Source organism: Sturnira hondurensis, unplaced genomic scaffold (genome assembly GCF_014824575.4).
Source record: "Sturnira hondurensis isolate 20B ecotype Veracruz unplaced genomic scaffold, ASM1482457v3 Scaffold0018728, whole genome shotgun sequence".
NCBI lineage: Eukaryota > Metazoa > Chordata > Mammalia > Chiroptera > Phyllostomidae > Sturnira > Sturnira hondurensis.
Genome location: NW_028091359.1, coordinates 3,163,677 through 3,180,039, shown reverse-complemented (window position 1 = coordinate 3,180,039; position 16,363 = coordinate 3,163,677). Strand labels below are relative to the sequence as shown.

Here is a 16,363-nt window from a genome sequence, read left to right as displayed (position 1 = left end):
TGAATGGAAATTAAATCTACTTTCTGAATGTAATTATATCAGTGGAACACAATTATAATCATTACAAATGCTTAGAATTTTAGGAAAATATAATCATATGTATAAATAAGATAAATATATTCATTGTTTCCTGAAATTCTAAAACATACCTTAACATTTTAACCACCTTCTGGTTTGTAGAGGAAAATAGTATGAAAATAAACTACTTTAAAATGTATGAACTATAATTAAATTTTTTTAAGTAGTGGTTTAGTGAATTTCATATTTTCTCAGGGTTCCCATAATACCCTGTGTATTTTCCTTTCCATCGAATTCATCTCACGTTATAATTTATATGTAGTGGTTAAGAGCTTAGACTGCTCAAGTTCAATCCCATTCTTACCCCTGTCTATGTGGCCTTGAACAAATTTATTAAACTGTGTTTTATTTAAGAGTTTCCTCATGAAAATAGGTATCATTATAGTATTTTCCTCATTTAGAAGATAGTGAGAAGTAAATGAAATAATGCGTGTGATACTCTTACCTCAGTGTGTGGGCATAAGGATTTCTTTACATGTTGGGTGAGGGCAGACTACTGGATTGTGAGCTCCCGAAAGGCTGGGTCTGGCCGCATGCACCCTAGAAATCTGAGTATCCTCAGCACGGAGCCTGGTTCTCAGTGTATTGTATACTATACGCCAGGGATGTTGAATGTACACCTATAAAGACAAAAATTCTCTTTCATTCTTTCCCACAGTTTTAACACAGGCTAAGCGATATGCTTTTTTCATGCCAACTCTGCCAAGTTTGGTTTCTTTTTGTCGAGCATTTCCCCCACTGTACGAGGATATTATGTCTTTGCTGATCCAAATAGGGCAAGTTTGTGCCTCCGATGTTGCCACCCAGACAAGAGACATTGATCCAATCATCACACGTAAGTACTAACTTATTTTCAGACTTGTTTTAATATCTCAAACGCACAGAAAAACCAAAATTCTTTTTAGATTTCTTGTCTTGATTAATTTTTGTCTTTGCGTTTTTAGGTCTTCAACAAATAAAGGAGAAACCAAGTAGATGGTCTGGAGTCTGCAAAGATCCATCTTATAAAAACGGATCCAGGGACATTGGAAGCATGGATCCTGATGTACAGCTCTGTCATTGTATTGAAAGCACAATAATTGAAATAATAAACATGAGTGTTAGTGGAATTTAAAAAAAACTAAAAAAATGAAGCTGTTGGCTACATATACCCAATATGAATCTGTATCTCATAACAACTCTAAACTGAATGGGAACAGTAACATCTTTGAATCTCTCAAATGGTTCAGTTCAACATGAATACAATTTAGAACTCTCCTGAGAATTATGCTTGCTTGTATTTGATTGGCAGTTCTTTGGATCTCCTTTGCTGGTAGGTTTATATTGTACCAGCTGAGGTTTTTTTTCCTCCTGTTGGGTTCACATTTAAGAAACTCATTACTGGAAAGTGAATTTGTCCTTATATTTAGCTTTTGAAGTGAAGAAAAACTGCCATGGCTTTAATTTAATTTCTTAAAAAATGAGTTTGTGGGTAGCCTTAGTGTTTTTTTGTTCATTTGTTTTTTACCTGTGTGAGCTAGTAACAGAGTGTGACAATGATGCAATGATGAGAAGGAGAAAAAGGGAAAATTCAGGAAAAATTAGGAATTTAAATACCCGAATAGAAATTTCTAAAGCTTGCAGTGCAAGTAATAGTAATGCAGGATAGAATGCCGGCTCTCAAGAAGCAGTATTGAGAAGGCTTTAAAAGAGGCAAATAGCTTTTTGTAAATGATTTCCATAGAATTACAGATAAGGATTTTAAGATTTTTACATATTTGCTTCAATTTTTACTAATATGTAAAGCCATATGTTTAAAGAGATACTTGAATACTTTGGGATTTTAAGATACTGGCTTAAAAATGTGTACAGAAACATCTTTGTGCAGAGAAGAACCTGATAGGAGGGTCTCATTTAGTTTTTTTAAAATTTATTTTTATAATGCTTTACTAACTTATCTAATGGTCAGAAATACATTGGTACCTATTTAAATTTTAGAGTAAGAAAACCCACTGGATTAAAGAGCTCTTGGTATGTCATCAAGATTACAATTCACATCATAATTTTAGAAGATCTTTGAGTAAGAAAATATTAGTGTTTGGTCCTCAGGAAAAAACAAACAAACAGGAAAATACCATGTTGCTGAAGGATTTTGCAGTCCTCTGTTAGTAACTTCCAATGATTATTAGTAGATGCATTCAGGTAGTCCATAATACTCAATTTTTCCTTTAATTAAGTATTCACTGTAAAAGGTACTTCTTGTTGCTTTTTGAGATATATCTGAATGACAGACAATGCCCCAACCCTGCCTTCTGCCCCCACTTGAAACAGACCTCTTCACTTGTAAAAGAAATTAGGCAGGCTAATAAGAAGGCATGGGTTTTAAGAAATTAAACTTCAGCCTTTTTATTAGCTAATAGTTACATCTCATTTTCTTCCTTTGTAAAATGGGATTACTACTGGCCCTACCTCATAAGGGTATTATATGAGAACTAATTTGTAGCTGTTTCAAATCATGAAATGCAGTGTCATAGATGGTAGATGCTTAATGTTCAATTAAGTAATTTTTGTGAAAAATAAAAACATTTAAGAAATACCATAAGAATTTTCATATTTTTAAACAAGGCGGTTTTGTAGTCTTTTAAGATTAAATACACCTGCATCTGTTTTGTTTTTAAATTGAGGCTTTGGAATATTTTGTGTGACTAAGTGACCTCTAGGAATTCAGAAAAGGTGAAATATGTTTTCTAATTAAATGCAGTGCACATTCCTGGGTCAATTTCAAAGACTGGTCAACACCTGCTGTGTTAAAATAATAACATGTACTGTTTTCCTTCAGATTTGTTGATGATGTAAATAAAATGTGTAAATATATTAGTAAATGTTAATATTCATGTATTTTTAAGTTAAGGTTATAAAAATTGTCACAATGTGATTTTTTTATTCAAGTGAAAACAGATGTGTGCGGCTATTTTGAATATTGGTTTATAAACATTCATATTCTCTATCAAATGAACTTGTAGTTTTTTGTTTGATTCAAGGAACTGGACTCCAGGGCCGTCTGGGTCCGGAGCCTAGGCGGACCTGTTTCTCTTATGCTCACACATCAAATGGCAACATGAGGCTAGAGGCAGGTGAGAGTCTTAGGAATTGGGGAGAGAAAAATCAGAGTTGTTACCCTGGAGCAGTTACTTAAAAGATTTGATATTTTAAAAATCTGTAAAAGCAGAATAATAATTTCAAGGTATTTTTAGGTATTTATTATTATACATTATCCTTTATTCCATTGTCTTAACAGTAAATTACAGGGTTTTTTTAAGAGTTTATTTATTTCTAGACAGAGGATAAGGGAGGGAGAAAGAGGGAGGGAAACATCAATGTGTGGTTGCCTCTCACGCACCCTCTACTGGGGACCTGGCCCGAAACCCAGGCATATGCCCCGACTGGGAATTGAACCGGTGACCCTTTGGTTCACAGGCAGGTACTCAAGCCACTGAGCCGCACCAGCCAGGGCAAGTTACACCTTTATACCTTCCCTTCATCTTTGCTTATATTTTCATGTAACAGAATTCATAATAGCCAGTGTGGAATCTTTTTTTGATTTAACTTTAGATGGAATTTGTAGGCTGTTTAGCTTTTATAATTATTCTATTGGCTTCATAATGATTGAATTGATACACTATAATCATCTCCCTATTACTAGGCTGGGAAGGTTATTATTTTTTTTCTCAGTATTACAATAGGCACTGTTACCAATTTTTCTTATGGATTACTTCTTTAGGAGAAACCTGAGCCTGAAATGACTAAAGAGTAGGATATATTTTTACGACTACGTTTTGTCATTTGGGGAAAATGTAGTAAAATTAACGGTAAGACAAACAAATTGACTTTCCTGCTCCTTCCTGCAGAAAACCTCTCTCCATAAAGTACTTTCTCGAATTTGAGAAACTCGGGTTTTCCTTTTTTGGTACATTACTATATGAGCCAAGTTTTGACTTTACAGAGTTAAAAAAATTATTTGGCGAGATCATGATTAACCGCCTACCTTTAAGGAAACTGAAGTGTCTTTTGCAAAGAAGATTCTGATTTTTAGGAGACGTGATCTGGTGCTGGAGAGAGATCTCGAAAACGTTTCTCTGGTTGAATTTGGCATTTCGGAAAGCCTTGATTATTGAGATGCTGTAGCCCGTTGTCAACGATCCTTTTTACTCTGATTCAGTAGTACCGCAATTCCCGCCACATTCTTTTCGATACCCTGGGTACTCTAAAAGTTCAGAAATTTGAATCCAACGGCATTGAAGAACGCTTAGCGAAGAACCCGGCAAGGCTTAAAAATTGTTTCCTCTCCGTTTACCTACAGACTGTAAGAATAAGATTTCGAGTTTCCAAAGAAACTGACACACGGATTAAATCACCAGTTTCAAAAAGTCAAACAGAAGCCTCTTTTTCTTGAAATCCCTAGGTTTTGCGCAGAGTCTTTCACTTTTCCCGGGTTCATCTTCCGGTGCTGCCAATGACCTTAGGTCTATTCTTACTGCGAGGCTTCCATTGGGTGCAGAAGTCGACTGTCCTAACATTGCGCTAGGATTGGTTGCTTGAGTTCTTGCCTTAGCTTGTGATTGGTTGTCTCAGCTCGATTGACGATTGGGTGATGGGAGTCGAAGGGTGGGAGGCGGGAATTCGTCGGGAAGAGTTGTTGAGGATACTGATGAGAACCTGGAAGAGAGGAAAAAAATAAAGCGGCCGCGAGCCCGGGACCTGGCTAGGGGAGTAGCAGCCCAGGTACGAAGAGAGAGGCTTGGGACCTTTCCTCCGTGCCAGGGCTCTGCTGTGTGTGCTCGCCGACACCGGCTTCCTTTGATTGCGTGAATCAGAGCCCGGTCAGCGTCGCTTCGGTTCGCCTCAGACCAGGCAAGTCTGTCTCCCGTGGGGAGGACGCAAAGCCCGACACGAGGACCCTTTCTGCTTTCGCCAGCCGCCCAACAAGGCTCGTCGGTGCTGTGGGGGCCACCAGAGCCTCAGGGATCTCCACTGGCTGAGGGAGGGGCGAAGCTTGAGGAAGAAAACCTGGGGCGGAGGGATCGAGTCTTCACCTGCCTGGAACCGAGGCCTGTGATTAGCCCGGGGCCCGCGTTAACTCTTGGCGGCAGGGGGCGATCGATTTATTTTTATTTTTTATTTTGTTGGGTTTTCTTTTTCTTCCTTGATTCAATATTTGGGGGAAGCTACCCCATTTTCAGAGGCTTGCTGCCTCAGTGGGGCGGGGGATGGGTTGACTTCTAGGTGCTATCTGAGTCAGTAGGCCAGCACTGACTTGGATAAGGGGTTAGATTCCACCAGATCTCCTTTTCGGAGCTTCAGAGATAAAATCACAAAGTATTAGACCTAGACAATAGGATAGAATAGTGGTTATTAACTTGTTTTGGAACACTTTAACCATGGTTAAGGTTGTTACTGGCTTCATAATCTATGGAATTGCTGTTTTAACTCCATCTTCATCCCCAGATGGAATTTACCCTTTATTTTCACTATTGCAAATACCCAGTCCCTCAATTGATAAAACTTTGTATCATTTCCCCCTCTATTTTCAATGATTTACTTAAGCTCTGTTTCTGGGAATCAGAACTCTATGGACTTTCTGTTCCAGAAAAATGCAGTCATGCACGGGAACTTTGCACGCACTGTGAAGTGGTCCCAGTCCCTGAACGACGTCTGCGGACCCTAGGTTAAGAAAGGGTGGTTTAGAAGATGCAGAGATTAAAGTGGGTCACTTCCTCTGTGTCAGATGCATTCTGTACATTGCCTTACTCTGAACTCAGTGCTTGGCGGATTGGCGTAAAAGCCCACCAGGCAGATAGTATTATCTCCATTGCACAGGCGAAGAAACAGCCTCAGAGAGGTTCGCAGAGTGGCATTCGGACTCGGGTTGCCTTACTCCAAAGCGCCTATCTTTCCGCTGTAGCATACTGACCTTTAAGTAAGAATGGTCGAGCACCTACTTCTGTATGCCGGGGAGTTTTCCCCGCCTTACAGCAGTTTTAAAATGAAGGATCTTAGTCTAGAGAAGTGAAGAGACCTCGTCAAGGTGACTTCTGCGTTGTCACAACCTAATCTAGAAGCTCTGATCCCTCACTCAAGTTTCGCAGGTTTGTTTCTTAATTTCGGCTTTGGCGGAGAAGGGAGACACACCCAGATCTGTCCGATTCCCAGACGTGCTTTCAACCCCTGTGATTGGTGAGACTGGGCCGTTCTTTTACTTCCATTTGCTTTACGTATTTATTCCCGTTTTTATTTCCAGATTTCAGTCCTAGTGTTGGGTATCTAGTTTTCCTTGGATGGCACTGTTTCAGTATTGATTTTCATTTGTGTTGCAGTTAGGAATCTGAAGTAAACAAGAAAGCATGATGTCTTCAGCATGGTCTGAATATACAATTGGTGGCGTGAGGATTAACTTTCCCTGTAAAGCTTACCCATCACAGCTTGCTATGATGAATGCTGTAAGTAGTTTTCAGCAGTTATTTCACATCTTTATTAAGATACATATGCCTATAATTCATAACATATATCGAGTCTGCGACTACATTTATTTTCTCAGATAGTAAATGGATGGAAAATGCTGGGTTCATGGAAGAACATCTAACCTTTGGAAAAATAATACTGATCACTGCTAAACTGTCTGAGTCCATGGTTAGTTAGGAGGCAAAGGAGAATATTCTGAATAGTGTTCTCAGCTCATTTGGAACTTCTGCTCTACAGAATTACTGCTTTCTGCAAAGTGTTACTATCTTTCACATACTCTTTCTCATAATTTTTTTGATACTTCAGTTTTATAGGAAATTAAGAAACAAACCTGAGTAAACCAACTTTCCAGCTTTTTTGTATCTTAATATTTTGCCATATTTACTTTATACCTTGTTTACAAGTAACAGGATTACTAGCATCCTGAATTTGTTCTTTTTGTTTCCTAGCAATGTTTTAATACATTTATTATGTATGTGCGTATCCACAAGCAATATAGAGTATTACTTTACATGTTTTTGAACTTTGCACAATGATATGACATTATACCTATCATGTGTAAAGTGTAAAACTTTTTTTTTTCTTAACATTGTTTATAAGATGTAGCCCTGTGTATTGTTGTGCCCTGACCTGCAGGCCTGGTGTATTGAGATGATGCTCCAATCAATTGAACTACCAGGCCAGGGCCTGCTATGAAACATTCTCATACAGGTTTCTTTGTGTCTGTGAGGAAAAGGTTTGGGGCATATTCATAGGACTGGAGTTGGGTATCTTCAACTTTGCTAGAGATTGTTGGTTTCTGTACAAAGTGCTTGTAACAATTTATACTCCCACTAGCAATGTCCTCTGTTAAGTTTTCAGGAATGATTTTAGTGTACTCTAGTTTTATTTATTTATGTAAGATGTTATTTATTTATTTTAGAGAGGGGAAGGGAGAGAGAGGGAGAGAATCATCAATGTATGGTTGCCTCTCACACGCCCCCTGCTGGAGACGTGGCCTGCAACGCAGGCATGTGCCCTGACTGAGAATTGAACTGGCGACCCTTTGGTTCACAGCCCACGCTCAATCCACAGAGCTGCACCAGCCAGGACTACTCTAGTTCTAGAAATGATGGTGCTTGCATAATTAAGGCACAGATTACTTTTTTAGATCTCTTTGTGCTATATATTTTAAGTTCAACATAATTTTAAGGAGCTGTATAAAGGAATAAATTCTAGATTTAACTAAATGCTAGTTCTCCCTTCAGCTGTTGCTGTGTTCCCTGGAGTGCAACATTACTGCTCATTGATGTTGTATTTGTACTTTTGATGGAGAGAGACCCTAATGAAGTGAACTGTTTATTGATTTTTTTAAAATTGTTTTTGTGTCCACAGATTGTCAGAGGATTAAACAGTAAGCAACATTGTTTGTTGGAAAGCCCTACCGGAAGTGGGAAAAGCTTAGCTTTACTCTGTTCTGCTTTAGCATGGCAACGGTCTCTTAGTGGTGAGTAGTGGATTGCTGCCTTCCGCTGGCCTACCAGGACATGAAGAGATAGAATAAAGTATTTTTCATTCAGAATGCTTCATCTATATTCTAGCTAACTTAAGTATTCTCTTTTAGGATGCTCCTTTATAATGTTTGTATATATCTTCCAAAAGAGTTTCAGTATGGCCCAATAGGTTCAATGAATCCCAAAACAATTTTGAACAAAATATTGTTCTTTATTTGATAGTTCAGAGTATATCTAAGAATCTTGGAATGCTTAGAATTATTTTTATCAAAATAATTATAATTTTTATGTAAAAGACCTAAGAAATGGGGCTGTCATATGCTATAACATATAGGAGTACATATATATTTGCTAAATCTTGTAATGTACTTGCTTATGTATTTCTTCCTTATTACATTAACACATGGAATATAGACTAAAGAAAACATTCTGTTGATCTTCCTCCTTATTTGGATGCCAGATAAGCATTTGCTATAGTATTGTTTTTATGGATTCATATTATTTTCCATTACATTTGTTTTATTTGCTAACAAATGCCTAGTGACATTTATTTTTATGAAAGACTAATATACATAATGAATCTAAAGTACAATATTGAATACACTTCACTTACATAATTAGATTGCTTTGAACTAAAGTGTTAGCAGAATTTGAAGTTAATCATGGGTGTGCATGTGTACATATGTGTATGTGTGTGTGTGTTTGTATGTGTGTATTTGTATGTATATATAATGTTTTTTAAAAGGAAATGTTTGTGTTGCTGATAAGACTATTAAATAATTAAAAATAAAAAGCAAATATTTGTAAGCTTCTGGTTGTCCATTTTGAGTCTCACCGATATTAATGTTTGGGAAAAAATGAGATTACCTGTTAATAACCTAAAATTTTAATGAAAGATTCTGGAAAATAAAATTAGTAATATTTATGTAGTACAGATAGGAAATAATGTCAGTACTCTTTAGAGAAAACAAAGTAAATTATTCAGCTTTTTAAAAATATATTAAACACAGAGGCATACAGTATAGACATTATAATTCTGTGTTTAAGAATTACCTGATTAATTTGAATATTGACCTTAAAATGTATTTGGACACATGTATCAGAATCGATAGTATCGTGAAACATGTTTCTGTTTGACATAGAAGTATAATGTGGGAATGAATTCTTTACTTTTACTAGATTTGTATAAATTATAAAATAACATTTCCTGCATGTTTCTGGCGTGTTTCTTTCCTGCCCAATTTGTTGCTGCACACAGGGTGACCAGCTTGTCCATATTTGCCAGGTACTTTCTCAGTTTCAGCGCAGAAAACCCTGCACCCTGGATACCTCCTGATCCTGAGCAAGTTGGCGTGGCTGCTTGCCCTACCTGCACAGAAAGATTGATGGTTTTTAATTTAGAGATATTATAACTAGAGGGTCTTTCATTTTTTTAGGAAAGCAGGTGGATGAAAGCTTAAGTAAAAAAGCCGAAGTACCACCGTCCTGTTGTTGTACGTGCCATTCAAAGAGTTTTACAAATGATGACACGAACCAAGGAACTTCGCATCACTTCAGTAGTCCCAGTACGCCCCCTTCTGAAAGAAATGGCACTTCATCACCTTGGCGAGGTAGTTCACATTTTGCATGGGTTTATGGGTAACTTAATAGAAGCCTTATTTATTGCTATTATGAGACCTTATTTAGATATATTGGTTAGCATAATTGATTATGAACTTCCACATATTTTCTATGGAATAATTTTTGCATAATTTAGAGAGTGGTCAGAAATCCTTGGGCTATTTTATTTTTCTCTTCACTTTAAATTTATTCAGACATTTTGCTAGCTTAAATGATTTTTTGAAGAAGCCAAGGCAGAAAAAATGATATTCAGAAATTGATGTTCTTTGTAGGTAGTATTGTTAATTATATGATAGAATTTTATAAAATGTAATTTATATTGTGAGACAAAATCTAATTATCCTCACTTATTCTTGATAAGTTTGCCTGAACTTCTGAGGCTAGTATTCTGCTGAAGACTATGGTAATAATCTAAAGGGGTTTTCTTTATAAGTTACCATCTTCTTTTGCCTGCCTGCCTTGGGAAGTCTTTCTTTGTTGTTAGTTTTTGACAATGTTAATATAATGTGCCTTGGAGAAGGCCTTCTATTTTAAAATTTTTATTTACTTATTTTTATTTTTTTAAATATTTTTATTTATTTTTATTTATCTTTAGAGGGGAAAGGAAGGAGAGAGGGAGAGAGAGAGAGAAATATCAATGTATGGTTGCCTCTCATTCGTCCCCTGCCGGGGACCCGGAACTGGCCTGCAACCCAGGCATGTGCCCTGGCTGGAAACTGAACCACGATCAGGTGGTTCGCAGGCCCATGCTCAGTCCACTGAGCTACACCAGCCAGGGCTATTTACTTATTTTTAGAGAGAGGGGAAGGGAGGGAGAAAGAGAAGGAGAGAAACATCAGTGTGTGGCTGCCTCCTGTATGTCCCCAACCAGGGACCTGTCCTACAACCCAGGCATGTGCCTCAACTGGGAATTCAACCAACGATGTTTCAGTTCACAGGCCAGTGCTAAATCCACTGAGCCACACCAGCCAGAGCATGGCCTTTTTGGATTGAGATAATTAGGTGTTCTGTTAGCTTCTTGGATTTGAGGACCCAGTTCTTTTCCTAGATTTGGGAGTTTCTCACTGATTATTTATTTGACTAGGCTATTTACCTCCTTCTCCCTCTCTTCTCCTCTGGTATATCCATTATTCTTATATTGCTTTTTTGTAATGAGTTAGGTAGTTTTTTTAAAGTATATTTTATTGATTATGCTATTACAGTTGTCTCAATTTCCCCTCCTTCCCCCCAGTGCCTGGTACTGCCCTTTCCTCCAGCATTCTCCCCCCTTTAGTTCATGTCAATGGGTCGTGCGTATAGATTCTTTGGCTTCTCCATTTCCTATACTATTCTTAACCTCTCCCTGTCTATTTTGTACCCACCAATTATGCTTCTTAATTCCTGTGCCTTTTCCCCCATTCCCCCTTTCCCCTCCCAGCTGATAAACCTCCAAATGATCTCTATTTCTGATTCTATTCCTGTTCTAGTTGTTTGCTTAGTTTATTTTTGGTTTTGTGTTTTAGATTTAGTTGTTGATAGTTGTGAGTTTGTTGTCATTTTAATGTTCATAGTTTTGATCTTCATTTTCTGAAATCAGTCCCTTTATCATTTCATGGAATAATGGCTTGGTGATAATGAACTCATTTGCTTTACTTTGCCTGGGAAGCACTTTATCTGCCCTTCCATTCTAAATGGTAGCTTTGCTGGATAGAGTAATATTGAATGTAGGTCATTGCTTTTCACCACTTTGAATACTTCTTGCTAGTAAGTATTCTAGCCTGCAAACTTTCTTTTGAGAAGTCAGCTGACAGTCTTATGGGGACTTGTTTGTAGGTAACTCTGCTTTTCTCTTGCTGCGTTTAAGATGCTCTCTTTTTTTATTATTATTTTTTTTATTTTTTTAAATATATTTTATTGATTATACCATTACAGTTGTTCTATTCCCCTCCTTCATTCCCCTCCACCCGCACCCTCCCTCCCCCACCATTCTCCCCTCCCCTTAGTTTATAACCACGTGTCTCAAGTTCTTTGGATTCTATATTTCCCCCACTATTCTCGCCCTCCCCCCTATCTATTTTCTACCTACCATCTATGCTATTTTCTGTGCCTTCTCCCCCCTTCTCTCCCTCCCACCCCCCTGTTTCTAACCCTCCATGTGTTCTTCATTTCTATGGTTCCACTCCTGATCTAGCTGTCCTCTTGGTTTGCTTTTGTTTTAGGTGTGGTTGTTAATAACTGTGTGTTTGCTGTCCTTTCACTGTTAATATTTTTCATCTTCTTTTTCTTATATAAGTCCCTTTAGCATTTCATATAATAAGGGCTTGGTGATGATGAACTCCTTGAACTTGACCTTATCTGAGAAGCACTTTATCTGTCCTTCCATTCTAAATGAAAGTTTTGCTGGATAAAGCAATCTTGGCTGTAGGTCTTTGGATTTCATGACTTGGAATACTTCTTTCCAGCCCCTTCTTGCCTGTAAGGTCTCTTTTGAGAAATCCGCTGACAGTCTGATGGGTACTCCTTTGTAGGTGACTGTCCCCTTATCCCTTGCTGCTTCTAGGATTCTCTCCTTCATTTTGGTCTTGGCTAATGTAATTATGATGTGCCTTGGTGTGTTCCTTCTTGGGTCCAACTTCTTTGGCACTCTCTGAGCTTCCTGGATTTCCTGGAAGTCTATTTCCTTTGCCAGACTGGGGAAGTTCTCCTTTATTATTTGTTCAAATAAGTTTTCCACTCGTGGCTGTTTCTTTCCCCCTTCTGGTACCCCTATAATTCGGATGTTGGAACGTTTAAAGATGTCCTGGAGGTTCCTAAGCCTCTCCTCATTTTTTTGAATTCTCATTTCTTCATTCCTTTCTGGTGGGATGTTTTGTTCTTCCTTCTGGTCCATTCCATTGATTTTTGTCCCCGTTTCCTTTCCATTACTATTGGTTTCCTGTGCATCTCCCTTCATTTCAATTAGCCTTCATATGTTCCTCTAATTTGTGACTTTGTTCCTCTAATTTGTGTCTATAATCTACCAGTTCTGTGAGCATCCTGATAAATAGTGTCCTGAATTGTGCTTCTGAGAGGCTGGCAATTTCTTGGTCGCTTAGAGTTATTGGCTCTGGGACTTTGAGTTCTCTTGCGCCATCTTTCGGGTTGTTCATGCCTGTTCCATAGCAGGATCAGAGCCCTAAAGTGTTCACTAGAACAGGGCAACTAAGTCGCCGGGTTGTGACGTTGTATGTGGGGGCGGGGTCAAAGAGGGACAATGGCTCTCACTGGTCTTGCAGGGCAACTAAGTCGCTGGGTTGTGACGCTGTATGTGGGGGTGGGGTCAAAGAAGGACAATGGCTCTCACTGGTATTGCAGGGCAACTAAGTCACTGGGTTGTGACGCTGTATGTGGGGGCAGGGTCAAAGAGGGACTGTGGCGTCCTGTCCGCCGCCTGCCACCACAGCCCTCACCGGTGCCGCAGTTGCTGCCGTCACCGGGCCCACGTGTTTCGTCCCACTGCACGCGAGTGTGCCACCGCCGTCAGCCCTCGCCCCCTGGGGCCTGTGTGGTCTGTCTCACTGTGCTCGAATATGCGCCCGCAGTCTGCCCCGCAACCCAGCTGGTTCCCGTCTGCCTGCGCGCCTGGGTCGGGGGCCCTGTCCTGCCCAACCCTGCTCGCTCCTGGCTCTGCCCCTCTTACCATCCGCGTTGAACGGTTATATGTAGTCGGACTTCCGTATAATTCAATTTTCTGTCGTTTGGTTGTGTCTTTGTTTCTCCAAACCTTTGTTGTATTCAAACTTGGTTGTGGGAGAAGGCACAGTGTTTCCACCTATGCCTCCATCTTGGCGGAAGTCTAAGATGCTCTCTTTAGCCCTGACTGGTGCGGCTCTGTGGACTGAGTGCTGACCTATGAACCAAAGGGTCACTGGTTCGATTCCCAGTTGGAGCACATGCCTGGGTTATGGGGTCAGGTCCCCATTGGATCAACCACACATTGACATTTCTCTCCTTTTCTTTCTCCCTCCCTTCCCCTCACTCTAAAAATAAATAAAAATAACATCTTAAAAATTATTTATCTTTAACCTTTGGCATTTTAGTTATGATGTCTCATGGTGTGGTCATCTTTGCATCCATCTTGTTTGGGACTCTGTGAGCTTCCTGGACTTGTTTGTCTATTTTCTTTACCAAATTAGGGATGTTTTCTTCCATTATTTTTTCAAGTAAGTTTTAGATTTTTTGCTGTTCCTCTTCTCCTTCTAACATGCCTGTGATTCGGATGTTGGCTCTTTTGGAGACATCCTAGTGTCTTATACTCTCCTCATTTTTTTTGAATTCTTATTTCTTTACTCTGTTCTGGTTGGATGTTTATTCCTTCCTTATGTTCCAAATTGTTGATTTGAACCCCAGCTTCCTTCCCTTCACTATTGGTTCCCTGGAGATTTTTCTTTATTTCACTTAGTGTAGCCTTTATTTCTTCTCTTATGCGTTTGCTGTACTCAGTGAGTTTTCTGAACATCCCAATCACCAGTGTTTTGAAATCTGCATCTGATAGGTTGGCTGTCTCTGTTTCGTTAAATTCTTTTTCTAGAGTTTTGTTCTGTTCTTTATTTCTTTTTCTCTTCCATTTGGCAGCCTCCCTATGTTTTGTTTCTGTGTAGTAGGTAGAGCTGCTTTGACTCCTTGTCTCAGCACACTTCATTACATTGCAAGAGGTGGAGCCTTGGGTATTTGCCAGGGCAGGGCTACCCACTTCACTGCTTTGTGGCTCTGTGTTTTAGGGAGGGGATGGAGAGGGGACAGTGTGGCTGCCTGGCTGCTGGGGGCTTGCTTGGCACTCACCCCAGTCCAATCACTTTACCTACTTCCTGTATGCGATGGACACCCTTCTAGCTGTTGCCCTGGTGGTGGTTCCCAGAGTGGGTGGGTTTGCATATGTTCTAGGATGGTACGGGTCCTTTATTTTTTAAAAAAGATTATTTATTTATTTATTTGTTTGTTTGTTTTTAGAGAGAGGGGAAGGGAGGGAAAAAGAGGGAGAGAAACATCAATGTGTGGCTGCCTCCTATATGTCCCCAACCAAGGACCTGGCCGGCAACCCAGGCATGTGCCCTGACTGGGAATTGAACCAGCAACCCTTTGGTTCATAGGCTGGTGCTCAGTCCACCGAGCCACATAAGCCAGGGCCTTGCGTGCCTTTTAAATGGACTCTTCTGAGAGACTGGTCATTTCTTCTGCCACTACAACCCTCATGGAAGTTATGAGGCTTTCTTTTCCCAGCACTGGAAACCTGGGATGCGCAGTCTAGCCTGGGGCTGGGATCTCTTGCTCCCAAGGTGCCCCTCCCGATTTTCACCTACCACACATGAATGTTGGATTGCGAGTTCTGCTGGCCGCCACTGCTGCTGACTCACGGCCACCACACTGTGTCCCTTCCATCCCGCTCTCTGTCTCTGTCCCTCCTGCACATCTGGGTAAATATTTCTTCTTTAAATCTTTGGTTGTTAGACTTCCATACAGTTTGATTTTCTGGCATTTTTTGTTTTGAGGTTAGTTGTGTATAACCTTGTGGTTATATAAGGAGGTGAAGTGTGTCTACCTATGCCTCCATCTTGACCGGAAGTCAAGTCAGCTCATTGTTATCGAGTTCTTTCATTGTTTTTTTCACTCTTGATTCTCTCTCTTTTTCTGCCTGACTGATTTCTAGATTTCCATCTTCAGTGTCTCTAATTCTTTCCTCCATCTGGTCTGCTCTGTTTCCCAAGTTTGCTAGTTCATTCTTCATCTCATTTATTGTGTTCTATACCAGAATTTGTTTGGGGTTTTTTTTATCATTTAAATCTCTTTGGCGAAGTACTCCTTTTATTTGTTGATTTTTTTTCTGAGTTTTCTTGTATCTCATTAGTTTTTTCAGAACTGCAATCTTAAATTCTCTGCCATTTAAATCATAGTCTCCAAGGTATTTAGGTTTATTTTCTGGAGATATTTCCTGTTCTTTCTGAATTCCCTTGTTACCTTGGTTATTCATTGTGTTTGATGGATTATTTCCCTGCCTTGGCATTTGTGGGAATGAAATATAGTGGTTTTCAAACTATGTTCCTATGAGTCTTAGGAAAAAACATGGCTTGTAGGGGAAAGGAGATAGTGGTAGATCAAAGAAGTTCTAGGTCTTTCATCCTGTTTTGGAAATTCAAAGCAATTTAATAAGAATATTGTCCTCCAAAAAATCTTGAAAAAGCAATGCTGTATAGCATAGATTCACTTCTCTGTCCATACAGATAAACTTGTTTTTGAAAACAGTATTCGACCTGTTTATAGGGCTTTCTCTCCTGATAGTCTATAAGTCTTTTAAGGTTGCAAACTGTTCTTTTTCATTGTATTTCCATGGTGTCTGGAATTATATGAACTTGATAAATAAATGCTTGCTTGTGAAATGACTTTAAAGTAATATGTAGAGAAGAGCAAAGAGACAGTAATGTGCTTTTAAGAACACATTTAGGGAAAGGGAGAAACCGATATATAGGAATAGTTAAGAACAGTTTTACAGACATTAAGGAAAAAGGAAATGTGTTTATGTTCCAGGAGACAGAGTGTTTTGTTTGGCTTTATGCCTAGAGGTTATGCTTATGGATTTTGGAGTCAGACAACAGAAGTTAGTCATGTCCAGGCTCGTTCTCTTACTAGCTATATGGCTTCTTTAAAACCTAGTGTTCATC

The 16,363-nt window shown here is 39.2% G+C and overlaps 2 protein-coding genes and 1 long non-coding RNA gene across 5 annotated transcripts in view; 2 read left to right on the top strand and 1 right to left on the bottom strand.

The window, feature by feature from the left end:
* Window positions 1-1,632, top strand: part of INTS2 (integrator complex subunit 2) — a 46,611-nt gene extending 44,979 nt beyond the window's left edge. For all 3 annotated transcript variants that reach the window (XM_037069888.1, XM_037069887.1, XM_037069889.1), the window contains exons 24-25: window positions 737-913; window positions 1,023-1,632. In XM_037069888.1, coding sequence (XP_036925783.1) covers window positions 737-913; window positions 1,023-1,192 — 347 coding nt within the window. In that variant the 3' untranslated portion in view covers window positions 1,193-1,632. The remainder of the gene's footprint in view (window positions 1-736; window positions 914-1,022) is intronic.
* Window positions 1,578-4,649, bottom strand: LOC119003493 (uncharacterized). The gene is made up of 2 exons (XR_005069977.1): window positions 4,103-4,649; window positions 1,578-3,199 (listed from the first exon to the last, which is right to left on the bottom strand). It is a non-coding gene; the product is annotated as an uncharacterized LOC119003493 (long non-coding RNA).
* A 136-nt stretch (window positions 4,650-4,785) lies between these two features.
* BRIP1 (BRCA1 interacting DNA helicase 1) overlaps window positions 4,786-16,363 on the top strand; it is a 125,216-nt gene continuing 113,638 nt past the window's right edge. Inside the window, exons 1-4 of the mRNA XM_037070168.1 lie at window positions 4,786-4,968; window positions 6,432-6,554; window positions 7,951-8,062; window positions 9,506-9,679. Coding sequence (XP_036926063.1) covers window positions 6,459-6,554; window positions 7,951-8,062; window positions 9,506-9,679 — 382 coding nt within the window. The 5' untranslated portion in view covers window positions 4,786-4,968; window positions 6,432-6,458. The remainder of the gene's footprint in view (window positions 4,969-6,431; window positions 6,555-7,950; window positions 8,063-9,505; window positions 9,680-16,363) is intronic.